Source organism: Somniosus microcephalus, chromosome 2 (genome assembly GCF_052327205.1).
Source record: "Somniosus microcephalus isolate GS21.2 chromosome 2, FLI_Smic_1.0, whole genome shotgun sequence".
NCBI classification, from domain to species: Eukaryota; Metazoa; Chordata; class Chondrichthyes; order Squaliformes; family Somniosidae; genus Somniosus; species Somniosus microcephalus.
The window spans coordinates 274,397,761-274,423,735 of NC_140988.1; the positions used below are offsets into that span (position 1 = coordinate 274,397,761).

The 25,975-nt window shown below is 46.2% G+C and overlaps 1 protein-coding gene across 1 annotated transcript in view; it reads right to left on the bottom strand.

Annotated features, from left to right (window-relative positions):
• The window catches only part of itga1 (integrin, alpha 1), a 296,244-nt gene that overhangs the window by 225,074 nt on the left and 45,195 nt on the right, over nt 1-25,975 (bottom strand). The window contains exons 6-7 of the mRNA XM_085965982.1: nt 15,543-15,670; nt 1,073-1,221 (exon numbers count right to left, since the gene is read on the bottom strand). Of these exons, the coding sequence (XP_085822108.1) occupies nt 1,073-1,221; nt 15,543-15,670 (277 nt within the window). The remainder of the gene's footprint in view (nt 1-1,072; nt 1,222-15,542; nt 15,671-25,975) is intronic.

Below are 25,975 nucleotides of genomic sequence, written 5' to 3' on the forward strand. Positions count from 1 at the left end.
CAGCATTAGTGTCTGTGACCGGGTTCCTGACAGGGGTCATGAACCAGGTGTAAAGGGTATATCCACTGTCTTCAAGAAAGCAGACTGACACCTGCTGGTCTGGGTCAAAGACAGAGGGCTGGCACAGTGTGAAGGCATCAGCATACCATGCACAGAGCTGCATTAGATTAACTTAAGGAGAAGCGTGTCACCAACATTAGAGTCTCTCACACAAAGAACTAGATTTCCCTTTAGATTTCCTGATTTTCTTTAATGAGTTCTACACACTGGTAGTTTGGAACCTTCCGATTTTCTATTTTTTAAATATGAGCGTTGAAACACCATATCAATATTTTCAAGACAACAAAATAGCCACATTTCCCTGGGATGCCATCCTATCAGCAGCGCAGGACTACAACAATGTGTTCAGCTATTTGGAAGGAGAAGGGTCACAATGAATACATTAATCTCACTGTTTCCTACTGTGGTTCGGGATCAGGTTCATTTTGAAGCATTTCCACAACAGTCACATACATCTTGAAGTTAAACACTGGCAGACAGTCTTTTGAGTATTTTAATCTGCTCGCTAATGGGCGTAGAGGAAAATACACCCAGTGGCAGATTTACTAATTAAACAACGTGTTAATGCTCACAGAAGACAAAATCTAGGCTACTGTCATTTAAATTACATTGTTTATAACACTGTTTATAGCACGGTGTAATTTGTAGATCTCTGATCTGTGGACTACAAGTGGTGTACCAGGCTGAACCAGAGAAATGGGAACATTATAGCAAAAAAAACAATCGTATAGAAATCCACTTCCCCTGAAAAAAATATAGCCATCCTTCATCACCAACGTTCCCTTTAAGTTGCGTGGCTGTGCGGCGCTCTGCAGCGCCCGTGCAGCCGGCTCACCGGCTTTTAAATAGAAAAAACTGCGCATGCGTGGTATTTTGAATGGGCTGCGCAGCCCCTTAAAGGGGCCGTGCACCCAAAAATTTAAAGGGACCATTGGTCATCACAACACCGCATTTACAATTATTACATTATAAAGCAGTTAATAGTCAATGATTTTGCATTCAGTGTACTAACCTGGCATATTCAATTCCAAGAGCTGTCTTTGTCTCATTTCCACCCCACTGCTTTATCTTTTTAGCAGCTTCTAAGAGATCTTCTGTTGTGTTGTACTGATTGAGACTGACTTCATGTGTGACTTTATGGCCATACTGCATAATTCCAACCTAAATTATTAGTGAGAAAAAGGACATTACTGTAATGAAATCAGAAGCAGTGATCTTTCATTTCTTATGAATCCAGAGAATCATTAGGGAGCAGTGTAATCATTTTCTTATTTCAGCAAAATGACCATGGGGCACTTTACTATACTACTTGTAAGTTTTCAGCGTTTAATATGGTGATGAATATAATGAGTTGCACTGCTCTAAGGCATGACACAGATTTGGGGCTCATTTTGCATGAGGAGATTGTTTAGGTACAGACTAGACATATTCCCACCAGAACATACAAAGCTAGGGCTCCCTGGATAACTAAACAAATTGAGATTAATATGAAACAGAAAGAGGAGGCTTTATGATAAAAGTAAGGTACATAATATAGTAGAGAATCAAGCAGAATACAAAAAAGTGCAGAAGAGAACTGAAAAAAGAAATAAAAGGAGCAAAGTGAGTGTATGAGTAAAGATTAGAGGGTAACATAAAAAGGAACACTAAAGTATTTCTAAACATAAAAAGTAAAAGGATAGTCAAAGGAAGGGTGGGGCCGAATAGGAACAAAAAGGAAATGTTTTTGTGGAGACAGAGGATATGCCTAAGGTACTAGATGAGTATTTTGCATCTGTCTTCACAAATAAAGGAGAAGAGGGCAGAGAAATTGGATAGGATAAAAATAAATAAAGAGGTATTAAAAGGTAATTAGTCTGGTCAGATCAGGCTGCATCAGATTGCTGGCATTAAAAACACATTTCTCCAGGAGTTTAGTCAGACATGCAACCCTGTTACTTGGCATTAGAGGAAAAATATATACAACCCTGCAGAATTGGATCTTCAGTTCAAGATTTTAGAACACAAATCATTTAATCTCTGAAAGTGAGTCTTCGAGAAACCTGGATTTTATTGCTAGTGGAAAGCCAAAATGTTATAGAACAGTTCTACAGTAAAGTTGCTGAAATATCTACTTGAAAACATTCGGGAAACTCGAAGCATGCTCCAGAATGTTGCAAAGATTTAAAATGGTGCTGTCATCATGAAAACAAAATTGGCAATCTTCTTTTTGGTTGGAGTGGGAGAGGAGCCAAATGAGCGTATTTCAGTTGACATCACAAGTAACAATCTGATTCAACATAATATATCATAGCATCAGGTGTTTACAAATTAAAAAAAAATCTTAATGAAGGGGCAGAGCCCCTTTAAAATTTCAGTGTTGCTGGTTAGTTTTAATACACACGCAGGCACTTCCATGTGGCGTTAGGCTTTTGGTCTTGGAGGACATATGCTGGAATGTCTTTATAAATACTATATTCCTGCCAAGTGTTTGCATCATGGAGACATGCGGAAAATGATTGGATTTCAGGAGAATGCAGAGATAAATAAAACAAAATTACAGTGGAAGGTGATGGAAGGCTGCCATACCGCTGTCAGTGCAACAGCTAGTCTAGGAGGTTGTTGTAGCAGTTTCCTCTTGGAACAAGCTGTCTTGTTCAGTTTCCTGTATAAGGAGAGGCCGCTGATCAAGACCAGATGTACAAAAGCATTTATATGAAGCAGAGAGACTGCTGCTTGCAAGTCACAGACTTCTGCTACAGATGTTCCTTTCTGTGCTTTTACAGAGCAAGTACTGTACTAATGCTAAAGATAGCAGCAAACAGAAGGAGTTCACTGTGACTTATACATTAAATGAGCATTACCAGAGCCAATGCTTTTTACAAAAAATTATTTTATAAATATTAGAAACAATATTTAGAATAAGAAACACAGCGAACCCCATGGCTCTGATTTGCACGGAGACAGGAGGGCGTAAGAATACATTTCCTCTAAAGTTACATCAGTAAACAAATCTAGTTGGGCAGGGAAGGAGATTTTTTTGGGCAGGGAAATGAGTGCTGGCTCCGTACCACCTGATGCCACTTCCACAATTTCCTGCCTGAAGTGCCCTTGGGTGTACAATTCGTCTCCCCAAATATGCAGGCGGTGAATTGTAATAGGACGTAAATGACCAGAATGCATCATATGATGCACTTCCCATGATTTTCACCTTAGCAATACTGGGCGCTAGGATTAGCATGCAGAGCAATTGATTGCACTAGTCAAAGCAAGGGATTGAGGGAAAAAAATACTTTTTTTCAATTTGTTTTAAAAGTTCTGCCAGCACTGCTGTGGCAAGCGCTACAGATATTTCCCTCCTACACCCGAAGTGGGTGATTTGATGGCTGCAAAATCACCACTGGAACTCACCAAAATTTCTCTGACCGCAGGAAATCATCCAGGGTTCAGGCTGTAGCCATGGAGCGGGTGGAAGTCCCAACCCACCACAGTTCCACTGCCACTGTGACAGAGAGGAAAACCTGTCCCAGTGAGTTTAACACAGCGGCAGCTGGTGCCACCAAAGAATTCTGCTGTCATATAATTTCCTAGCTTTTCTCCCCAGCGATAAATAATTAAATGTAAATGGGAACATGTCCAGACAGTGGGCATCAAGCATTGTGATCATCATGTGCAATGGTGATATTTTACTTTTCTTTTTCCCAGTTTACTCACTTTTCCCCTGATGATACTAACTGGCTGACTTCTTGCTGGGGAATGGTGTTTACAGTCCTCCGGTACCTCTTTGAAATGATCATCCTCTGTGTTTGAATATAGAAAGTGGCTGCTAGCAGCTTATTTGACCTCTCTGCTAATGGAAATAGGTCCTTCCTATACACTATCTAGGCCCCTCATAATTTTATACACCTCAATTAAGTCTCCCCTCAGCCTCCTCTTTCCAAAGAAAACAATCTCAGCCTATCCAATCTTTCCTCATAGCTAAAATTCTCCAGTCCTGGCAACATCCTCATAAATCTCCTCTGTACCCTCTGTACCCTCTGTAGTGCAATCACTCAGGGGAACTGTGTTGACATTTTCTTTCTGTAGCCGGTGAGCATCACTGTAATTTTACACGTCTGCTGGCAGCACACAGGTACGGTCGTGCAGTGGTTAGGTTACTCGACTAGTAATCCAGAGGCTGGACTAATAATCCTGACAATTCCCATCAGGGCAGTTTGCACATTTGAATTCAGTAAAAGTGACTGTGAAGCTGTCAGATTATCGCAAAAAAAACTGGTTCAAAAATGTCCTTTTGGGAGGGATAGCTGCCATTCTGGTCTGGCCTATATGTGACTCCAGCCCCCATCTACAGTATTTGGTTGCCTCTTAACTGCTCTCTCTTTCAAGTGGCCTAGCAAGCCACTCGGTTGTATCACCACCTTCTCAGGGCAACTAGGGCTGGGCAACAAATGCCAATCTTGCTGACGATGGCCACATCCAGGGAATTCATTTTTAAAAAACGCAGTGGAAATAAGGAGGACTGCTCAACCGATTCCTTTTTCCAAGCGCACATTTCTTCCGTCAGTTACCAGTCTCAGCCATGGTACCGTGGCGAAGTACTGAGTCAGGCACTTATCCCATACGGGGTGAGGAAATATCAGAGAAAGCACACCAGGCTGCTTTCGTAAAGGGAGACCCACTGAAGCAGAAAAATAGAAAATACCGTAAAAGGAAAGACTTGGCCTCAAACAGAAAAAAAACTAAAGGAAAAACCTTTATCAATTGTCACTGGGAGATAGAGTTGTAGTGCAAAATATAATCTAAGAGCTGCATAAAAAGTACAAGCAACATATGTTGGCTGGACATGAAAACTTAGAAACTTAGTTCCACCATCCTGGCCTAGTTTTAGAATCGTCTGGCCCCTTGCCTGAGGCTTTCTGTAGTTCCCTTATATCAATAGTAAAGAGAATGGAAGAAGAAACAGAAGCTTGAAAGCAGGCTGCTTCTGACACTACTGGCAGGTCAACAAGCACTCTGGGATAAAATCAATCCCATTTACTTACAGTGCTTACTAGCCTTGCATATCTGGCACGCTTTAGATCAGTAAACTGCTGTCAGTAGCAACTAATCGTTTTTCCTGGGTTGCAAGCCTGAAATGCCTCAACTGACTTTCAAAACAGCAAGGTTTTAGACGAGAGAAGGATTACAGACTCAGTTTAATTCACTCATTAACTACAGCACATATAGTCCCGGAGGAGTACAGCAGGATTATTTCTCCAGGAAAAGGCGGTGTGGGGTCTGACTGGGACTTTAGGAATGCCATTATGTCTGTCTGGGGAGGATAGTTACATAATACAAATTTTGAATAGTATCTGTGACTGTAACATTGCCTTATCATGTAAATTTGCTTGATGAATTATCAGTCAGCAAAGAACACTAGTTGAATGCTGTCGGTTGAAAACAGTGAAGTTAATAGTTCACTGATCTCGGCTTACACTGGGCAAGTAAATTATATTAAATTAAAACAATATGGCTGCAACAGTGATGTAAATAATATGGGCTTGAAATCATTTCCAGAATTTGTCCATTTTCTTCTTCAAAGGAGCTTTTATTCCATTATCCCAATGCACGTACAGTTTTTCTATATTCATTTTGACAGTGCTGTTGCTACGTGTATTTGACATTTTGAGTTCTGCAATTGCACGCTAGATAGTTGTTTTGTGCAGCAGGAAAATCAGTACAAATGGCTTCATCAAGACCCTTCTCCCCTTTTATGGAATTGCAGGGAATCGAGAGAAAGCGGATGTCAATCTTGATCCACTACAGATGCAGACAAAGAACATGGCACGTACAGCACAGAACTAAATATAAATTACAACTGCAGCTGGTGATTCAAGGCGTGCTGAAGAAAATGAATGCTTTCTATTATGAGAAGCAAATACTGTTTAATTGATGCATGCCTGCAGCATGTTCATCACAGTCTTCTTTTCAAGCTTGGCTATGTTACATACTGCATAAATAATAAGGCAGCATTGCAAATTTCAAGCCAGACGGCAGACAATGAGGCCATGACATCTTGTTACTTGACAATTCTCTCTTCAGGCCTCTTCTGTTATTGCTGTTAGAATGTGGGCTCTGAGCTTAGATCACATTCGCAATTATGGGGGGTGGGAGGGAGGGAGAAAGAGAAAGAATAAATGTCTGGTTGGTGCCTGTTAGGGTTATTGCTGTTAGGAAACAGCTATGACCTTCGAGGTGTGTAGTGTGTTATTTTCCAGTAATGGATGAATTATAATATTTGAATTTGGTGCCAGTGAAATTCAGAGGTTATGTGTCAGCCGTGGCTCAGTGGTAGCGCTGTCGCCCGTGAGTCAGTAGGTTGTGGATTTGAGTCCCATTCCAGAGACTTGAGCACATAATCCAAGCTGACACTCTAGTGCAATACTGAGGGAATGCTGAACTGTCGGCGGTACCGTCTTTCAGATGAGATGATAAACTGAGGCCCCAATTGTAGTGTATGTAACCTGTACTACCTTAAGAGGATACCTTAAGGTGATGGACTACTTTTGATGGCTCCTGTACATTGTAGTACCGGTGGTGACCACACCGGTATATAAACCCTGCGGAGCAAAGTGTATCTCAGTTCAGCCCTGACCCTCAATCACTAAAGACCTGTTTACTTACTTCTGTAGCCTGCGTCCTGTTATTCAGTATAACTGCATTTGAAAACACAGACTCAACAGTGGCGACGAGTCTGATCTTACCTAGCGGCAGTTTTGCATCAAAGGAAGCTTCGTCCTCAGAAACGGGCGTCGAACAAGGGCATCCGCCCTCATCATCCTGCTGAGCACTGCATCGCACGGGAGGCCATCGGGAACCCGGGTTGGTTTCTGGCCACGAAGTCAAACATCAGTGAGCATCCCTTCGACGACAGCGGCGGGTAAGCCCGATCGAGCGGCATGGGGGGGAAGTCAGCCGAGTTGTCAGTGGGAGAAGGGGAGGGAAAACGACAAAAAGGGCGGAGAACACGACCGCAGCCGGTGTCAGGGGCTGGACTGCAATCGGGGCAGAGACGCGCAGCAGCCAGAAAAGCGTTTATGGCCACAAGGACCGCGGGAGCAGCGGGGAACAAGAGCAGCAGCGCAGGGGAAAATAAAGGACCGCTGGGAGACGTGGACGGCAACAGCGCGGGAATCGCCATTTTGAGTCGGCGGGGGAAGAAGACAAGCGCGGGAAAAGCCGCCAAGCGCGGGAAAAGCCGCCATCTTAATGCATGACCAGAACCAGTGCTGGTTCCAAGATAAAGAATGCAGGCAATGTGGCAAACTTGGTCACATAGCGAGAGTATGCCGGTCAGGAAAGAAGACCAGCAGCAAAAAGTCACCGCAGGAGAAGTACAAAAAAGTACACAAGGTGACAGAGAACAGTTTGGATGAACAGAAGACGGATTCAGACTCCAGCAGTAAGCAACTGGGTTGTCTGAAAATACATAATGTGGGTAACACAGCAGACCACCAAACTATCTGGGTCATGCTTCGGATAGCAGGAGTCCAAGTGAAGATGGAATTGGACACTGGGTCGGCATTAACGGTCATGAATAAGCAAGATTACAAAAGGTTATTCTCGCACATTCCCCTGAGGGATACGGAGATTGTATTGAAAACATACACGGGGCAAATAGTATACCCCAAAGGAAAGATAAAAGTAAATGTGGTCTACAATGGTAAAGAAAGTCAGAAAATAGACTTGTATGTGTTACCTGATGGAGGTCTGCCACTACTGGGACGGGAATGGATCCGGAGAATAAATGTGGACTGGCATTCCATACAAGCACTGACTGTAGATGCCTGTCAGGAGGACGACGTCAAACCTAAACGACTGTCCAAAATCTTAGACGATGCTAAGGAGGTGTTCCAACAGGGACTTGGAACACTGAAAGGAATTTACGGCAACCATCAAGGTTGAAGAACATGCAAACCCAAAATTTTTCAAAGCCAGACCGGTGCCTTATGCGATACGACCTGCTGTGGAAGCTGAGCTGGAAGGGCTAGAATGTTCAGGGGTACTGTCCAAGGTGGACTGGAGTGAATGGGCTACACCCATTGTTCCTGTCATGAAGCGTTCGTTGAGCAACAAGCCGGGGGAACCTGGGAAGGTTTGCATCTGTGGCGATTTCAAGATCACTGTTAATCCGGTTCTTCACACGGTGCAATATCCGCTTCCGCGGATTGAAGATATCTTCGCTTCGCTGTCTGGCGGGAAACACTTCACTAAGATAGACCTGGCGCAGGCGTACCAACAGATGGAAGTTGATGAAGCGTCACGTCAGTATCTCACGATCAACACGCATAAGGGCTTATATCGGTATAATAGACTGGTTTTTGGAGTGGCATCGGCTCCGGCGATTTGGCAAAGGGCCATGGAGCAGATATTGCAGGGAATCCCAGACACACAATGCTACCTGTATGACATCCTGATTACAGGAGATAACGATAAGGATCACCTCGCGAATTTGGAGCAGGTGCTCATCAGATTGAAAGAATATGGGCTCAGAGTTAATCGCCAGAAATGCGAGTTCTTTCAAAAGCGAATCTCGTACTGCGGCCACGTCATTGACTGGGAGGGGCTCCATAAGTCACCTGACAAGATCGAAGCTGTTGTAAAAGCTCCTGCACCGGAAAATGTATCCCAATTGATGTCGTTCCTCGGGTTGGTTAACTATTACCACAAGTTTCTTCCAAATTTATCCACGGTGTTACACCCGCTAAACACTCTTGCAAATGGGAATACCATGGAAGTGGAGCGATGATTGTAAGCGGGCTTTTCAAAAGAGCAAGGCACTGATCACCTCTAAGGAAGTGTTGGCTCACTTTAACCCAACGCTGCCTATTCACTTAGCTTGTGATGCTTCTCCATATGGTATCGGGGCAGTGCTCTCACATAAGTTTCCGGATGGCTCGGAAAGGCCAGTCGCTTTCGCATCCAGATCATTGACCTCCGCTGAGCGCAACTATGCTCAGATAGATAGGGAGGCTCTCAGCCTCGTGTGGGGAGTTAAGAAATTTAACCATTACCTGCAAGGCCAAAAGTTTACGCTACTGACAGATCACCAGCCGTTGGTTTCCATTTTCAACCCTAAGAAGGGTGTTCCGGTAATGACGGCGCAGAGGCTTCAGAGATGGTCCCTTTTCCTAGGGGCACATCAATATGATATTGAATTCAAAGGTACAAAGCAACATGGTAATGCTGATGGGCTGTCGCGCCTGCCACTACCTACAGCGGAAGAGGCACCGGCAGTTGACCCTGTCGAGATATTTCACTCGACCATCATCGAATGCTTACCAGTCACCAATGCGGGTATTGAGAGAGAGACCCGAAATGACCCGACACTGCCTCGGGTCTACGACTTGACAGTGAAGGGGTGGCCAGCACATGGTGAACCACTGTTACCAGCATTCTCAGCCAGACGAGAACAGCTGTCTGTATGTCAAGGAACATTGATATATGGAACAAGGGTGATTATTCCTCCTAAATTAAGGGAGAGAGTTCTGAAAGAATTGCACGAAGGTCATCTGGGGGGAGTCAAGATGAAAAACCTTGCTAGGGCTTATGTGTGGTGGCCAGGTATCGACAAACAAATAGAGGATCTGACTAAAAGCTGCTCAGGGTGCCAAAAAGTTCAAAATGCACCTCCAATTGCACCGCTGCATCCGTGGGAATGGCCTTCAGCCCCATGGCAACGTGTGCATATCGACTTTGCAGGTCCATTCATGGATTCCATGTTTTTGATAGCAGTAGACGCACATTCTAAATGGCCAGAAGTGATTAAGATGTCGACCACTACCTCGGAGAAGACGATCGCAGTTCTAAGAACCATATTTGCAAGGAATGGGTTGCCGGAGCAAATATGTTCAGACAACAGGCCACAGTTCGTGTCAGAAGAATTCCAGAAATTCATGAAAAAGAATGGGGTGAAACACTATACATCTGCCCCATATCATCCGGCTACAAATGGGTTGGCCGAGAGATTTGTACAAACGTTCAAAAAGGCGATAAAGGCCATGAGTGAAGACCATATTCCACTACAACACAAGGTGGACAATTTCCTGATGGCGTATCGAAACGCCACGCATGCAGTGACAAATCAAAGCCCTGCCATAATGTTCTATAACAGAAGGTTGCGGTCCCGGTTGGATTTGTTAAAACCCAATGTGCGATGGGAAGTCGAAAACAAGCAATTCCAGCATGTAAATAACAAGGCCACTCGTAGTTTTGAAATAGGACAGCCAGTGTTGGCCAGGGACTATAGGGATGATAAATGGCAACCTGGAACAATTCATGCACGACAAGGACCCTTGATGTACACGGTAGACGTTGGAGAGAACGTAATACGACGTCATGCTGACCAACTTGTGGAATCGAGAACAAGGGTCGACCCCATGTCTACGGCAGAGACACCAGTTGAAGAACTTATTGAGCCTGTAGCATCTACCTCGGACTCGAATGTATATGATGATGTTAAAACCATAGGAGATCAAGTGGATGAGTCACCCCAGCAACAAGAACCAGAGACCCCTGAAAGGCGTTATCTGGGCCGGATCAGGAGGGCTCCTCAGAGACTGAATCTTTGAACAGTTCTTGTGTGTAAATTGTATATATGTTATCCATGTAATGTTTAATTTAGGGTGTACACTGTTAAGCTAAAAGGGGAGGAATTGTAGTGTATGCAACCTGTACTACCTTAAGACGATACCTTAAGGTGATGGACTACCTTTGATGGCTCCTGTACATTGTAGTACCGGTGGTGACCACACCGGTATATAAACCCTGCGGAGCAAAGTGTATCTCAGTTCAGCCCTGACCCTCAATCACTAAAGACCTGTTTACTTACTTCTGTAGTCTGTGTCCTGTTATTCAGTATAACTGCATTTGAAAACACAGACTCAATACCATCTGCCCTCTCAAGTGGACGTAAAAGATCCCATGGCATTATTTGAAGAGGAGCAGGAGAGTTCTCCCTGGTGTCCTGGCCAATATTTATCCCTCAACCAACATAATTAAAACAGATTATCTGGTCATTATCTCATTTCTGTTTGTGGGACCTTACTGTGTGTAAATTAGCTGCCCCGTTTCCCACATTATAACAGTGACTGCACTTCAAAAAAGTACTTAATTGGCTGTAAAGCACTTTGTGAGCCTGCAAAGGGAGAGAGACTGGTTAAGTGAATGGGCAATAAGGTGGCACTTGGATTATAATGTGGGGAAATGTGAGATTATTCACTTTGGTAGGAAGAATAGAAAAACAGAATATTTTTTAAATGGTGAGAAGCTATTAAATGTTGCTGTTCAGAGATATTTAGGTGTCCTCATACAGGAAACACAGAGTTAGTATGCAGGTACAGCAAGCAATTAGGAAGACAAATGGCATGATGGCTTTTATTAGAAGGAGTTGAAGTACAAGAGTGAGGAAGGCTTGCTACAATTGTACAGGGCTTTGGTGAGGCCACACCTGGAGTACTGCACACAGTTTTGGTCTCCTTATCTGAGAAAGGAAAAACTTGCCTTAGAGGCAGTGCAACAAAGGTTCACTAGATTGATTCCAGGGATGAGAGGGTTGTCCTAGATTTGGCCTATACTCTCTGGAGTTTAGAAGAATGAGAGGTGATCTCATTAAAACGTATAAGATTCTTAGGGGGATTGACAGGGTAGATGCTGTGAGGCTGGAGAGTCTAGAACGAGGGGTCATAGTCTCAGGATAAGGGTCGGCCATTTAAGACTGAGATGAGGAGGAATTTTTTCACTCAGAGGGTTGTGAATCTTGGGAATTGTACCCCAAAAGGCTGTGAATGCTGAATCGTTGAGTATATTCAAGGCTGAGATGGATAGATTTTTGGACTTGAGTGCAATCACGGGATATGGGGATCGGGCGGGAAAGTGGAGTTAAGGTTGAAGTTCAGCCATGATCTTATTGAATGGCAGAACAGGCTCGAGGGGCCAAATGGCCTACTTCTGCTCCTATTTCTTATGTTATGTTCATATATATACATATATATATATATAGCTCATATATAAAATATGTAAATAAACACACACTCCAACATTCCAGTGTGTGTTCCAAGGTAGTAGCACATTCTGGGATTCAAATTACATTGATAAACTGTTTGAGCTTCATGTTCTTGCGATTTATGATGTCATCTCAACCCCTCAATATGCTACAGCCTTGTTATACATTCGAGACTATTTTATATTCTCAGCAAGACAGGAGATGAAGAGACATTTGGATATGCTGTGAAGTATGGATTGGTTCCACTTCTGAAAAAGAAATACCCTGAATATGCTACGGTAAATTCATTTGGCTGGAGCTATCTCAAAGAAAAGAATTTTTTTTAAAAATTTCTAGGCTGGTATAAGCTGCTTTCCAAAAAATGAAATTTGCAGGAAGTGAGGTGGAAACCCCACTTAACGTGCAGAAACCGGATTTCTGCTACACCTCCAGCGAAGTTCCAGTGGTAGAGCAGGAGAAGTTCTGAGGAGATTAAATACCCCACCCACGACTCTGATCACATACCTCATGAACCTTCTGCGGAACCCACTCCATCATTGTTTTTTTCATTTAACTTTAAATATGGTCACTCACTTTTGTTACACAGCACATCGTATTATCTTGTAGCAAAATACTGCGGATACTGAAAATCTGAAATAACAGCAGAAAACGCTGGAAACACTCAGCAAGCCAGGCAGCATCCGTGGAGAGAGAAACAGAGTTAACGTTTCAGGTCTGATGAAGGGTCCCAGACCTGAAACGTTAACTCCGTTTCTCTCTCCACGGATGCTGCCTGGCCTGCTGAGTATTTCCAGCATTTTCTGTTGTTACATCGTATTATCTGTTTGGTCTCAGCTTAATGTGGACCATAGGTAGGTTGTAAGAACATAAGAAATAGGAGCAGGAGTAGGCCATTTGGCCCTTCGAGCCTGCTCCGCCATTCAATGAGATCATGGCTGATCTTCTCCCTCAACTCCATTCACCGGCCCTATCGCCATATCCCTTGATGCCCTTACTAGTCAGAAATCTATCGACATCTGTTTTGAATATACCCAATGACTGAGCCTCCACAGCCCTCTGGGGTAGAGAATTCCAAAGATTCACCACCCTCTGTGTGAAGAAATTTCTTCTCATCTCAGTCCTGAATGACCTACCCTTTATCTTGAGGCTGTGGCCCCTGGTTCTAGACTCCCCAGCTAAGGGAAACATTCTACCAGCATCCATCCTATCAAGCCCTGTAATAATTTTGTATGCTTCAATGAGATCCCCTCTCATTCTTCTGAATTTAAGAGAATACAGGCCTAGTTTACTCAATCTCTTCTCATACGACAGTCCCGCCATCCCAGGAATCAATCTCGTGAACCTTCGTTGCACTCCCTCTATGGCAAGTATATCCTTCCTTAGGTAAGGAGACCAAAATTGTACACAGTACTCCAGGTGTGGTCTTACCAAGGCCCTATATAATTGGAGTAAGACTTCTTTACTCCTGTACTCAAATCCTCTTGTAATGAAGGCCAGCATACCATTTGCCTTCCTAATGACTTGCTGCACCTGCACATTCACTTTCAGTGACTCATGTACAAGGACACCCAGGTCCCTTTGAGCATCTGCATTCCCCAATCTTTCACCATTTAGGAAATACTCTGTCTTTCTGTTTTTTCTACCAAAGTGGATAACTACAAATTTATCCACATTATATTCCATCTGCCATGTTCTCATCCACTCACTGAGCCTGTCGAGATCCCCTTGAAGCCTCTTCACATCCTCTTCGCAACTGACACTGCCACCTAGCTTTGTATCATCAGCAATCATTGATATAGGTTGTGAATAGCTGGGGCCCAAGCACCGATCCTTGCGGTACCCCACTAGTCACAGCCTGTCATCCTGAAGACGACCCGTTTATACCTACCTCATTGTTTTCTGTCTGTTAACCAATTCTCAATCCATGCTAGTATATTACCCCCAATTCCGTGTGCCCTAATTTTGTTCACCAACCTCTTGTGTGGGACCTTATCGAAGGTCTTCTGAAAATCCAAATACACCACATCTACCGGTTCCCCTTTGTCTACTCCACTCGTTACATCCTCAAAGAACTCCAATAGGTTTGTCAAACAGGATTTCCCTTTCATAAATCCATGTTGACTCTGCCCAACTATTAGTTTCTAAGTGCCCAGTTATTGCATCCTTTATAATAGATTCCAGCATTTTCCCAACTACTGATGTGAGGCTAACAGGTCTGTAGTTCCCCGTTTTCTCTCTCCCTCCTCTCTTAAATAATGGGGTTACATTTGCTATCCTCCAATCTGCAGGAACCATGCCAGAATCTATAGAATTTTGGAAGATGACAACCAATGCGTCCACTACTCCAATGGCCACCTCTTTCAAAACCCTAGGATGTAGGTCATCCAGTCCTTGAGATTTGTCGACTTTTAGTCCCATTAATTTTGCTCGTACTGTTTTTTTTAACTAATAATAATTTCTTTAAGTTCCTCATTCTCATCACACCCTTGGTTTTCTCGTATTTCTGGGAGATTTTTTGTGTCTTCCTCCGTGAAGACAGAAACAAAGTATTTAATTTCTCTGCCATTTCCTCATTCCCCGTTATAAACTCTCCCGTCTGACTGTAAAGGACCTACATTTACCTTCACCAGTCTTTTCCTTTTCACATACCTATAGAAGCTTTTACAATCTATTTTTATATTTTTCGCTAGTTTGTGCTCATATTCATTTTCCCTTTCTTTATCAATTTCTTGGTCCCCCTTTGCTGATTCCTAAAAAGATCCCAATCCCAAGTTTTATTACCATTGGTATCACACAGACCACTCAGCCACTGAATAAACATAGCTATTTTAAACTGAGTCTAAAGTATCCGCTAAACTAATTTAGCCATTGATTATTATAATTCTCAATCCCAACCAAATAAATAGAACTATATTTAGGATTAGTTTCACTCTGTAGACAAGTTCAAACCAGTTTATAAGGTAGATTTCCCTTACCAAATGTTTAATTTCAAATATTACATTTATTTTCTCATTTTTATTGCGTTATGTATTAATATCGCATTATAACACACTCCGGGAAATTCCCCATTCAACTCGTTCACAGATTTTTTTTTGTTGTGGGTGTGGAACACAGCAATGTGGCTCACTTTATTGGACATGGAGACCATGGCCAGGATTTTCTGCTTTGGCGGAATCCTGCTGCAAATTTGTCAGGGTGGGAGTTCCTGAACGGACAAAAGTGCAAGGGTGTCCACAGTGTCTTGATATGTGATTCCGATGGGTGAAGCTTTGTGCCTAGAGTGTGCATTCAGAAACTGTTCCTCTACCCACAAAACAGTTTTCTTGCTCCAGTGAATAAGTCCCATTTGGGATTACTTGTTGCAGAGTCCCATCAGATTTGTGTGTAAATTATCTTTCAGCGCATTATAGGTAATTAAAGCAATAAGGTTTTTTTTTTTTAAAACACATATTTAACTAACCTGAGTTTGCTGAGGTCCAATTTCAATTTTTTCCAATAGTTTTATAAGGAAACTGTTAACACTGGACCAAGGATAAATGCTGTTGGAACCATCAAGTACGATCACAATATCAAGTCGCGACTTGCAAGCTGCAATTACAGGATGTCATATTTTAATAGAAATTAACACCCAACAATATTTTAAAACAGCAGTACGATGTCAATATGCAGGCAGTCTGGAAATTGCAAGCACAACTTGAATATGGAAAAGGGAGTGGGAACCAATTCGATGCATAGTAACAACCATAAACGCACACACAGGGTAACTTTACAAGTCTGTGCTCCCAGTGGGTAGTCTCACCCAATAGCAGTGCATATCAGAAGTATTATCTGTGGACAGTGTGTGCCTGAACATCTAATATGTGTTGCTGACAGGTGATGCTTCCCAGCGGAAGTGATGACTTGCAAAATTATCTCCACATTACTTTGTTTAAATAAAATAATTTAGCATGATACACAAAACAATGTTATAATCAGAATTGTACAAAATTACAGACCTCTTTATCCACCAGTCTCTGCTTCTTTGTCGGTGATACTCTGTAACTAGATGTAGGTTTGACTAGATGTGTGCCAGATAATTTACCCATCAACTTTTCCTTCCTACATCACTGGGAAGGAGCACCTATTTTCTACTACATCCCTCCTTGGCAACCTAGTAGATCAAAAATTTTCTGTGGGGATTGGTAGCTGGGACCCTGCCTCCAACCATTGTGTTAGTGTGCCAACATATTCCACCAAAGTATGGCACTACCAAAACATGACTACGGAGGAAATCATGAAAGGTGACTGGCTAAAGTGATGAGCATTTAGAAACATGTCAGTGTGGCAAAACCACTAAGAGACTCTTACAGTGACTTACATAATTGTCTGTAACCAATGTTATTACCTTTCAAGTTGGCTCTGGTTAAACAGAGCTAGATCGACAACATCGCGATCTGACGCGATGACGTCATCATGTGGGTCATGTGACGTCCCCTTCGGCGGGAATGTGATGACGTCATGATATCAGAGGTAGAGGGCGGGGCCAGCCAGTCCTCGTGTGGATTGAAAGAGAAAAGACCTGTTTTGAGCTTCTCCTGTAGTTTCTTGTTTTGTAAAGTTCTTAGACAATAAATTCAGTTTGTTAACTTCCAGTAAGTTATAGATTCTTTGTTAGGTGTGCAGCGACTCCTACATTGGTGACCCCGATTCCTCACGATCGTTTTTCGCAGTGAACGCTGAACACAGGCCAGTGATGGAGGCCAATGCAGTGGCCTTGAAGCTCCCCCAATTCTGGGAACAATAGGCAGCCTCTTGGTTTGTGCAAGCCGAGGCGCAATTTGAGCTCCGCAACATCGTTCAGGATCAGACCAGATATCTCCACGTGGTCTCCGCCCTCGAGAGCTCAACGGCGTCGAGAATCATCAGCCTGCTGGAGAGTCCTCCGACTGCTGACAAGTATGTTGCCATCAAGACACGATTGCTGCAGGTATTTGGTCTCACCAAAGCGGAGCGCGCTCGCCGTTTACTGGCCCTACCAGGGTTAGGAGACTCCAAACCCTCGGAAATGATGAGTCATATGCTGACTCTCCTGGGGTCCGAGCCCCAGTGCTTTCTGTTTTGCGAACTGTTCCTTACTCAACTTCCTGAGCAAGTACAGGCGTCCCTTGCCCGAGCAGAAACCGCAGACTGCGTCGCGCTCGCCGAAGAGGCGGATAAGATTTACGCGGTCCGGCAACAATACTGCGCCCTCACGCAATGCCCCGCCACGAAGAGCCCGGCCCCGGCTCCGACAAAGGCACCTCCGACGACCGATTTCTGCTACTACCACGCCTGTTTTGGCCCGAAGGCCTGCTGCTGCCGCTCGCCGTGCAGTTTCGTTACCAGACCGTCGAATAGACCGCCGCGAGTCAAGCACGCCGGTCCGGTACTTCCCCCGTGGCCGCGATGGCGATCGGTGCTTCCGGGAATTTCACCTACGTAACCGACTCCATCTCCGGCCGTTGTTTTCTATGCGACACGGGGGCGCAATGCAGCATACTGCCCGCCTCGGTCATAGGCCTTCGCTCCGGCAGCCGTGGTCCCCCTATGCAAGCAGCCAACGGGGGTTCGATCTGCACTTGCGGGAAGCGCCTCGTCCGAGTATGTTTCGGTGGACAGTTTTTCAGCTGGAATTTCATCACCGCTCAAATCTCACAGGCCCTGTTGGGTGCTGACTTTTTAGGTGCCAACGGCCTGTTGGTGGACGTGAAAAATCGCCGCCTCGTCCGCGCCGCCACGCTCGACGATATTTCGGGGGCACACAGCACGGCTGCGTCACACACGATTTCATGTGCGCGGCCGCAGCCCGACGATTTCGCCAGTCTCCTCGAGGATTTCCCCGAGCTGACGAAGCCCAACTTTTCGGCTCCGACCGTCAAGCATAGGGTGGAGCACCATATTTCGACTACCGGCTGGCCCGTTTACGCCAGGGCGCGACGTTTAGAGCCCAGCAAGCTAGTGGCAGCAAAGGCGGAGTTCGCCGTGATGGAAAAAATGGGGATCATCCGTCGGTCCAGTAGCCCCTGGTCCTCCCCTCTCCACATCGTCCCCAAGTCCGGCGGGGGATGGCGGCCCTGTGGGGACTATCGCCGCCTCAATGACATAACGACGCCCGACCGCTACCCCATTCCCCATATACAGGATTTCTCAGCACATTTGGCGGGGACGTCCATCTTCTCCAAAATCGACCTCGTCCGTGGTTACCATCAGGTGCCGGTGCACCCTCAGGGTGTCGAAAAGACAGCGGTGATTACCCCCTTTGGACTCTTTGAATTCCTGCGAATGCCCTTTGGGCTTAAGAATGCGGCACAGGCGTTTCAGCGCTTCATGGATTCAATCCTGTGGGACCTTGACTTTCTGTTTGTTTATTTGGACGATATTCTGGTTGCCAGCACCTCCAAGGAGGAACACCTCGAGCACCTTTGGGTCCTTTTCAGACGGCTTCAGCAGCACGGCCTCATCGTTAACTCGGACAAATGCCGTTTCGGCCTATCGCAACTGGATTTCCTGGGCCACCGCATAATCCCCACGGGGGCAACGCCACTTCGGGTCAAGGTGGAAGCAATTGCGGCGTTCCCGAAACCGAAATCCGTGAAAGCTTTACAGGAGTTCCTGGGGATGGTTAACTTCTATCATCGTTTCATCCCCAATGTTGCACAGCTCATGCGTCCTCTATATGAGGCTCTCAGAGGCTCGATGGGAAAGGACCCTGTGGTATGGTCACAGGACATGGATCGTGCTTTCGAGGAGACGAAAACCGCACTCGCCAATGCGACCATGTTAGCACACCCCCTGCCGGGAGCCACCATCGCTCTCACGACGGACGCGTCAGACTACGCGGTGGGGGCCGTCCAGGAGCAGTGGGTCGATGGCGCGTGGCAACCCCTGGCCTTTTTTAGCTGCCAGCTACAACGGCATGAACGCCGGTACAGTACTTTCGATCGAGAGCTGTTGGCTTTGTTTTTGGCCATCCGCCATTTCCGTTTCCTCCTCGAAGGACGACACTTCATCGTGTTTGTCGACCACAAGCCATTGCTGTTCGCAATGGCCAAGTCTGCGGAACCATGGTCGGCTCGGCAGCAACGGCAGCTGACGTACATATCGGAGTTCACCACCGACATCCGACATGTGGCCGGTAAGGACAACGTCATCGCCGATTGCCTATCCCGCGCCGCCGTCCAGGCCGTCCAATTGGGCATTGACTACGCACAGATGGCGGTTGACCAAGCGGACGACCCAGAGACCCAGGGTTTTCGTTGGGTTCCAAACAGCCTCCAGCCGAGGGATGTGCCTTTCCATTCCGCAGGTACCACTCTGTTCTGCGACGTTTCGCTGGGTGCACCCCGTCCGATCGTCCCGTCTAAATGGCGTCGTATGATTTTCGATGCCTTACATGGCCTATTGCACCCTGGAGTGCGGGCATCGCAAGAACTGCTGGTCTCCAAATTCATATGGAGGGGAATACGCAAAGACGTCAGGGACTGGGCGAACACTTGTGTTGTTTGCCAACGGTCCAAGGTGCAGCGCCATGTCAGAGCCCCGCTCGCCACCTTCGAGGTCCCGAAACGGCAATTTGATCATATTCACATCGACTTAGTGGGACCACTCCCACCTTCCTGGGGCTTTACGTACCTTTTGACGATAGTGGATCGCACCACGAGGTGGCCGGAGGCAGTTCCCCTGACGTCCACCACATCTGCGGACGTTGCTCGAGCTTTCGTTTCATCCTGGGTAGCCCGTTTTGGTGTCCCTGCGGATATTTCGTCGGATCGGGGGCCGCAATTTTCGTCCGAACTGTGGAACGAGGTGATTTCCGTGTTGGGCGTTAAACTCCACTGCACTACGGCCTATCACCCACAAGCGAACGGCTTGTGCGAGCGGTTCCACCGCTCCTTGAAGGCGTCGCTCAGGGCCAGCCTGCTGGATGCATCCTGGGTCGACAAACTACCGTGGGTGATGTTAGGACTCCGCACGGCGCCGAAGGAAGATCTCCAGTCATCGGCGGCGGAGATGGTTTACGGGCAACCGCTTCGAGTCCCAGGTGAATTCCTGCCGTTACCTATGCGACCATGGTCCGCGGCCACACAAAAAGAGACCCTCCGGGATGCGGCCCGCTGTTTCCGCCCAGTTCCGACCTCACGGCACGGTTTGCTTTCGTCCAACGTCCCGGGGGAGTTGTCGAAAGCCAAGTTCGTGTTTGTGCGCCAGGACGGCCATCGTACCCCGCTCGCACCGCCGTATGCCGGACCCTTCAAGGTTTTGCAGGCAGGGGACAAGAGTTTCGTGATTGACATCGGGGGCAAACCGGATCACATCTCTGTCGATCGCCTCAAGCCTGCGCACCTCGACCTCGAACGACCGATCGAGCTGGCGCAGCCTCCGCGCCGCGGCCGACCGCCGGCCGCTACCACACCTGACAACGCCGTGCTGCCTACCAGTTCGCTGCCTGCTCAGCGTTTTCCCCTCCGGGAATTTCGGAGTCGGTCCAACAGACTTGCCCAACCTCCTCAGCGATTGACTCTTTTCATTAAAGACAATTCTGTGGGGGCGTATGTGGCAAAACCACTAAGAGACTCTTACAGTGACTTACATAATTGTCTGTAACCAATGTTATTACCTTTCAAGTTGGCTCTGGTTAAACAGAGCTAGATCGACAACATCGCGATCTGACGCGATGACGTCATCACGTGGGTCACGTGACGTCCCCTTCGGCGGGAAACGTGATGATGTCATGACGTCAGAGGTAGAGGGCGGGGCCAGCCAGTCCTCGTGTGGATTGAAAGAGAAAAGACCTGTTTTGAGCTTCTCCTGTAGTTTCTTGTTTTGTAAAGTTCTTAGACAATAAATTCAGTTTGTTAACTTCCAGTAAGTTATTTTGTTAGGAGTGCAGAGACTCCTACATCAGTATGTGATATATCAAAAACCTAATTTAATATATATTCTGTAGATTTTATTAACACAATTAGGCTAAAATGTAGTGTGCTATCGGTGTGTTTTATTTGCTAATACGTACAGCATCTGTACTTTACATTCAATTTAATGACTGCAAAGCATATCCATATAATTATGATAGACACCAATAAATATGAATCCTGTGAAATAATCAATATTAAATCAAACTGAAAATTCATTTCAATGACGTATTACATTCTTCTTGGATCACCTCTCCATCCATCATACCGGAGACCTTTATTTTTTGTTCTTTAGTCACCGGGGGGTTGAAATTTCTTGGGGTTCTGCCAGTTTCCCATTAACTCCAGCAGTAGACTGGCAAAATCTCCACTTTTCTGGCAGCTTCATGACACTTTTATATTGCAGGAATCATCTAAGCCCCTCACCCTACACCATGCGAGAGACTGGCATCTTGGGGCAATGGCTTGTGACTCCTCTCAGGAACCCATGTTCAGCGGTCGAACAGTGCGACAATCAGATCCACGGTTCATCAAGCAGACCATTGGAGACCTGTTCTTGCCCCACGGAACTTATCTCTTCCTATCTCGACACTATCTTTTCTCCCCTTGTCCAGTCTCTTCCCACCTACATCCGCGACTCTTCGGACGCCCTCCGCCACTTTAACAGTTTCCAGTTTCCTGGCCCCAACCGCTTCCTTTTCACCATGGACGTACAATCCCTCTACACCTCCATCCCCCACCAGGATGGCCTGAGGGCGCTCCGCTTCCTCCTTGAACAGAGGCTCGACCAGTCCCCATCCACCACTACCCTCCTCCACCTGGCTGAACTTGTTCTTACATTGAACAACTTCTCCTTTAACTCCACTCATTTCCTCCAAATCAAAGGTGTTGCTATGGGTACCCACATGGGTCCTAGCTATGCCTGCCTTTTTGTGGGATATGTGGAACACTCTTTGTTACAGTCCTACTCAGGTCCCCTCCCTCACCTCTTTTTCCGATACATTGATGACTGTATCGGTGCCGTTTCCTGCTCTCGCCCCGAACTAGACAATTTCATTCACTTTGCCTCCAATTTCCACCCTTCCCTCACCTTCACATGGTCCATCTCTGACTCTTCCCTTCCCTTCCTCGACTTCTCCGTCTCCATCTCTGGGGATAGGTTATTGACCAATATTCACTACAAGCCCACTGACTCCCACAGCTACCTGGACTACACTTCCTCCCACCCCACCTCCTGTAAGGACTCTATTCCATTCTCCCAGTTTCTCCATCTCCACCGCATCTGCTCCGACGATGCCACCTTCCACACCAGTGCTTCCGACATGTCTTCCTTTTTCCTCAACCGAGGATTCCCCTCTACCGTGGTTGACACGGCCCTCGACCGTGTCCGTTCTATATCCCGCACTTCTGCCCTGACCCCTGCCCCTCCCTCCCGGAACCACGATAGGGTTCCCCTTGTCCTCACCTTTCACCCCACCAGCCTCCACATTCAACGGATCATCCTCTGCCATTTCCGCTACCTCCAAAGTGATCCCACCACCAAACGCATCTTCCCCTCCCCGCCCCTTTCAGCATTCCATAGGCATCGCTCCCTCCGAGACACCCTAGTCCACTCCTCTATCACAGAAATCACAGAAATCACAGAAACCCCACAGTGCAGATAGAGGCCATTTCGGCCCATCGAGCCTGCACCGACACATATCCCACCCGATCCCCGTAACCCCTACACCAACACATATCCCACCCTATCCCCGTAACCCCACATATTTAATCCCCCTAACACTAAGGGTCAATTTATCATAGCCAATCAACCTAACCCGCACATCTTTGGACTGTGGGAGGAAACCGGAGCACCCGGAGGAAACCCACGCAAACACGGGGAGAATGTGCAAACTCCACACAGACAGTCACCCGAGGCCGGATTCGAACCCGGGTCCCTGGCGCTGTGAGGCAACAGTGCTAACCACTATGCCACCGTGCTGCCCCCAGCACCCCTTCCCCTTCACCTGGCACCTTCCCGTGCAAGCGCAGGAGATGTAACACCTGCCCCTATACCTCCCCCCTTCCCACTGTCCAGGGCCTCAAACACCCCTTCCAGGTGAAACAGCGATTTATTTGTACTTCTTGCAATCTAGTATACTGTATTCGCTGCTCATGATGCAGTCTCCTCTACATTGGTGAGACCAAACGCAGATTGGGTGACCGCTTTGCGGAACACCTCCGTTCAGTCCGTAAGGGTGACCCCGAGCTTCCGGTCGCCTGTCATTTTAATTCACCGCTCCATTCCCACTCAGACCTCACCGTCCTTGGCCTCTTGTATTGTTCCACGGAAGCTCAACGTAAACTCGAGGAACAGCAACTCATCTTCCGACTAGGCACGTTGCAGCCTTTCGGACTCAATATCAAGTTCAACAATTTCAGATCATAACCTCGGCCCCTATTACTTTTTTACTTATTTTTTTTCCCCCCACCCCTTTGTTTTGGGTTTTCCCTCCCACCCCCCTTCCTCTTTTTTTTTTACATGGCAGCTGTCTCTCATTCTGCCAGTACATTTCACACCTAATCTGAGCCGTCTTTTGTCTCTTTACTAGTCCTATCACCGTCTCGTTTTGAATACCTCTTAATGTCTATTCACTTCTTTTGTTTCCTCCCCAGCCCTCCTTTCAATCTATTTCATTTCCTTTCCAATTTTGAAGAAGGGATTCGACCCAAAACGTCGACTCTAATTTCTCTCCACGGATGTTGCCTGGCCTGCTGAGTTTTTCCAGCATTTTCTGTTGTTATTTCGGATTTCCAGCATCTGCAGTATTTTGCTATCAGACCATTGGAGTCCTCGGTTCTGCTGCCTGGACAGGCCTGGTTTCTTCCTGCAATACAGCTCAGAAGGATTGTCCCATATGAGAGTGGTTTGCTGCATGCTGGTTAGCTTTGCTCTACAACGGGGACAATACATGGAGTCACCATTGGATGAGGACCTTCAGCATGATGAGGGAGATGATACTGATGAAGAGAAATGATGGTGAGAAAGCAGAAGGGCTCCAACACCTGTCTGCAGCCAGAGCTCTTCAGCATAAACTCACTGAAGAGAACTTCAGAGCAATCCTTACTTCCCAGTCTTAATAAGTCATGTTCAACATCTGTCCCAGTCCTTCCACCCCTCCCCCCCCCAATTAATTACACCCACTCAAAGGACAATATTGATATTCAAATCACCTGATATTGCAGGTTCACTAATTACTACAGGAACTCTGCACACAAAGATCTGCAAATCTGGGAACAAAAAGCAGGTATCGGTAAAAAAAAAGTGACCATGAAGCTATTGGATTGTCCTAAAAATGCAACTTGTTCACTAAAGTCCTTTAAGGAAGGAAACCTGCTGTCCTCACTCTGTCCTTACTATGTGACTCCAGTTCCACACCAACATGGTTGACTCTTAACTGCCCTCTGAAGTGACCTAGCAAGCCAATCAGTTATACCAAACAACTACAACAACAACTCAACAAGCCTTCTTCAGCAGTACCTCCCAAACCCACAATCTCCACCACCTGGAAGGAGAAGGGCAGCAGGTGCGTGGGAACACCGTCACCTCTAGGTTTTCCTCCAAGTCACAAAGCACCCTGATTTGCACATATTATTGCCGTATCTTCTTTGTTCCTGGGCCAAAATCCTGGGACTCACTACCTAACAGCATCATGGGAGCATCTTCACCCACGCATTTCAAGAAGGCGGCCTACCAGCTCCTTCTCAAGGCAACTAGGGATGGGCAATAAGTGTCGGCCTTGCCAGTGTATCCACATAAAGAAAATGGAAAAGAACAAAAGACTACAAAAAATTTATAATTTTACACAAATAGCTACAGCCCCTAGTGCTGGTCTTATATGCTCTCTCACCTACTACAGGGTCATGACCCATTGAGAGTCAGATCATGACTCTCCAAGTGGCTTCAGCATGTGAGATGGAGACCCTTGATCCAATTGGAGCCCTTGAACCGTTCGATCTCCCAGCCTGTCCAGGACAGAGGAGATGGCAGAGGCCAGAGCCTGCATGATTTTTTATTTAAAAATTACCTGACAGCTACTGTTACCCGTGCCAAAGACTCCTTCATGGAGGGCCCAGCAGCAGTGTCTATTGAGGTGACCACACGCTGCTTGGATAACTGCAGAGTTTCCACTCCATGCATCAGCACCCCACACAAGTTGGTCGTGGACTCCTCCACTCTCCAACATGTTGGGGCATCTCCCTGGCAGGCATTCAGCAATTGCCTGAAAGAAATCAGTATTTGTAGGGAAATGGTGTTAGGAAAATTGATGGGACTGAAGGCCGATAAATCCCCAGGGCCTGATAATCTACATCCCAGGGTACTTAAGGAAGTGGCCCTAGAAATAGTAGATGCATTGCTGGTCATCTTCCAGAACTCGATAGACTCTGGAACGGTACCCATGGATTGGCGGGTAGCTAATGTTACCCCACTATTCAAAAAAGGTGGTAGAGAAAAGGCGGGGAATTATAGACCGGTAAGCTTGACATCGGTAGTGGGGAAAATGCTAGAGTCCATTATAAAAGATGTAATAGCAGAGCACTTGGAAAGCAGTGACTGGATCGGACAAAGTCAACATGGATTTACAAAAGGTAAATCATGCTTGACTAATCTACTGGAATTTTTTGAGGATGTAACTGGTAAAATAGATAAGGGAGAACCAGTGGATGTGGTGTATTTGGACTTTCAGAAGGCTTTCGATAAGGTCCCGCATAAGAGATTAGCGTGCAAAATTAAGGCACATGGGATTGGGGGCAAGGTATTGACTTGGATAGAGAACTGGTTGGCGGACAGAAAGCAAAGAGTTGGAATAAACGGGTCGTTTTCCGAGTGGCAGGCAGTGACTAGTGGGGTACCGCAAGGATCGGTCCTAGGACCCCAGCTGTTCACAATATATATTAATGATCTGGACGAGGGAATTGGATG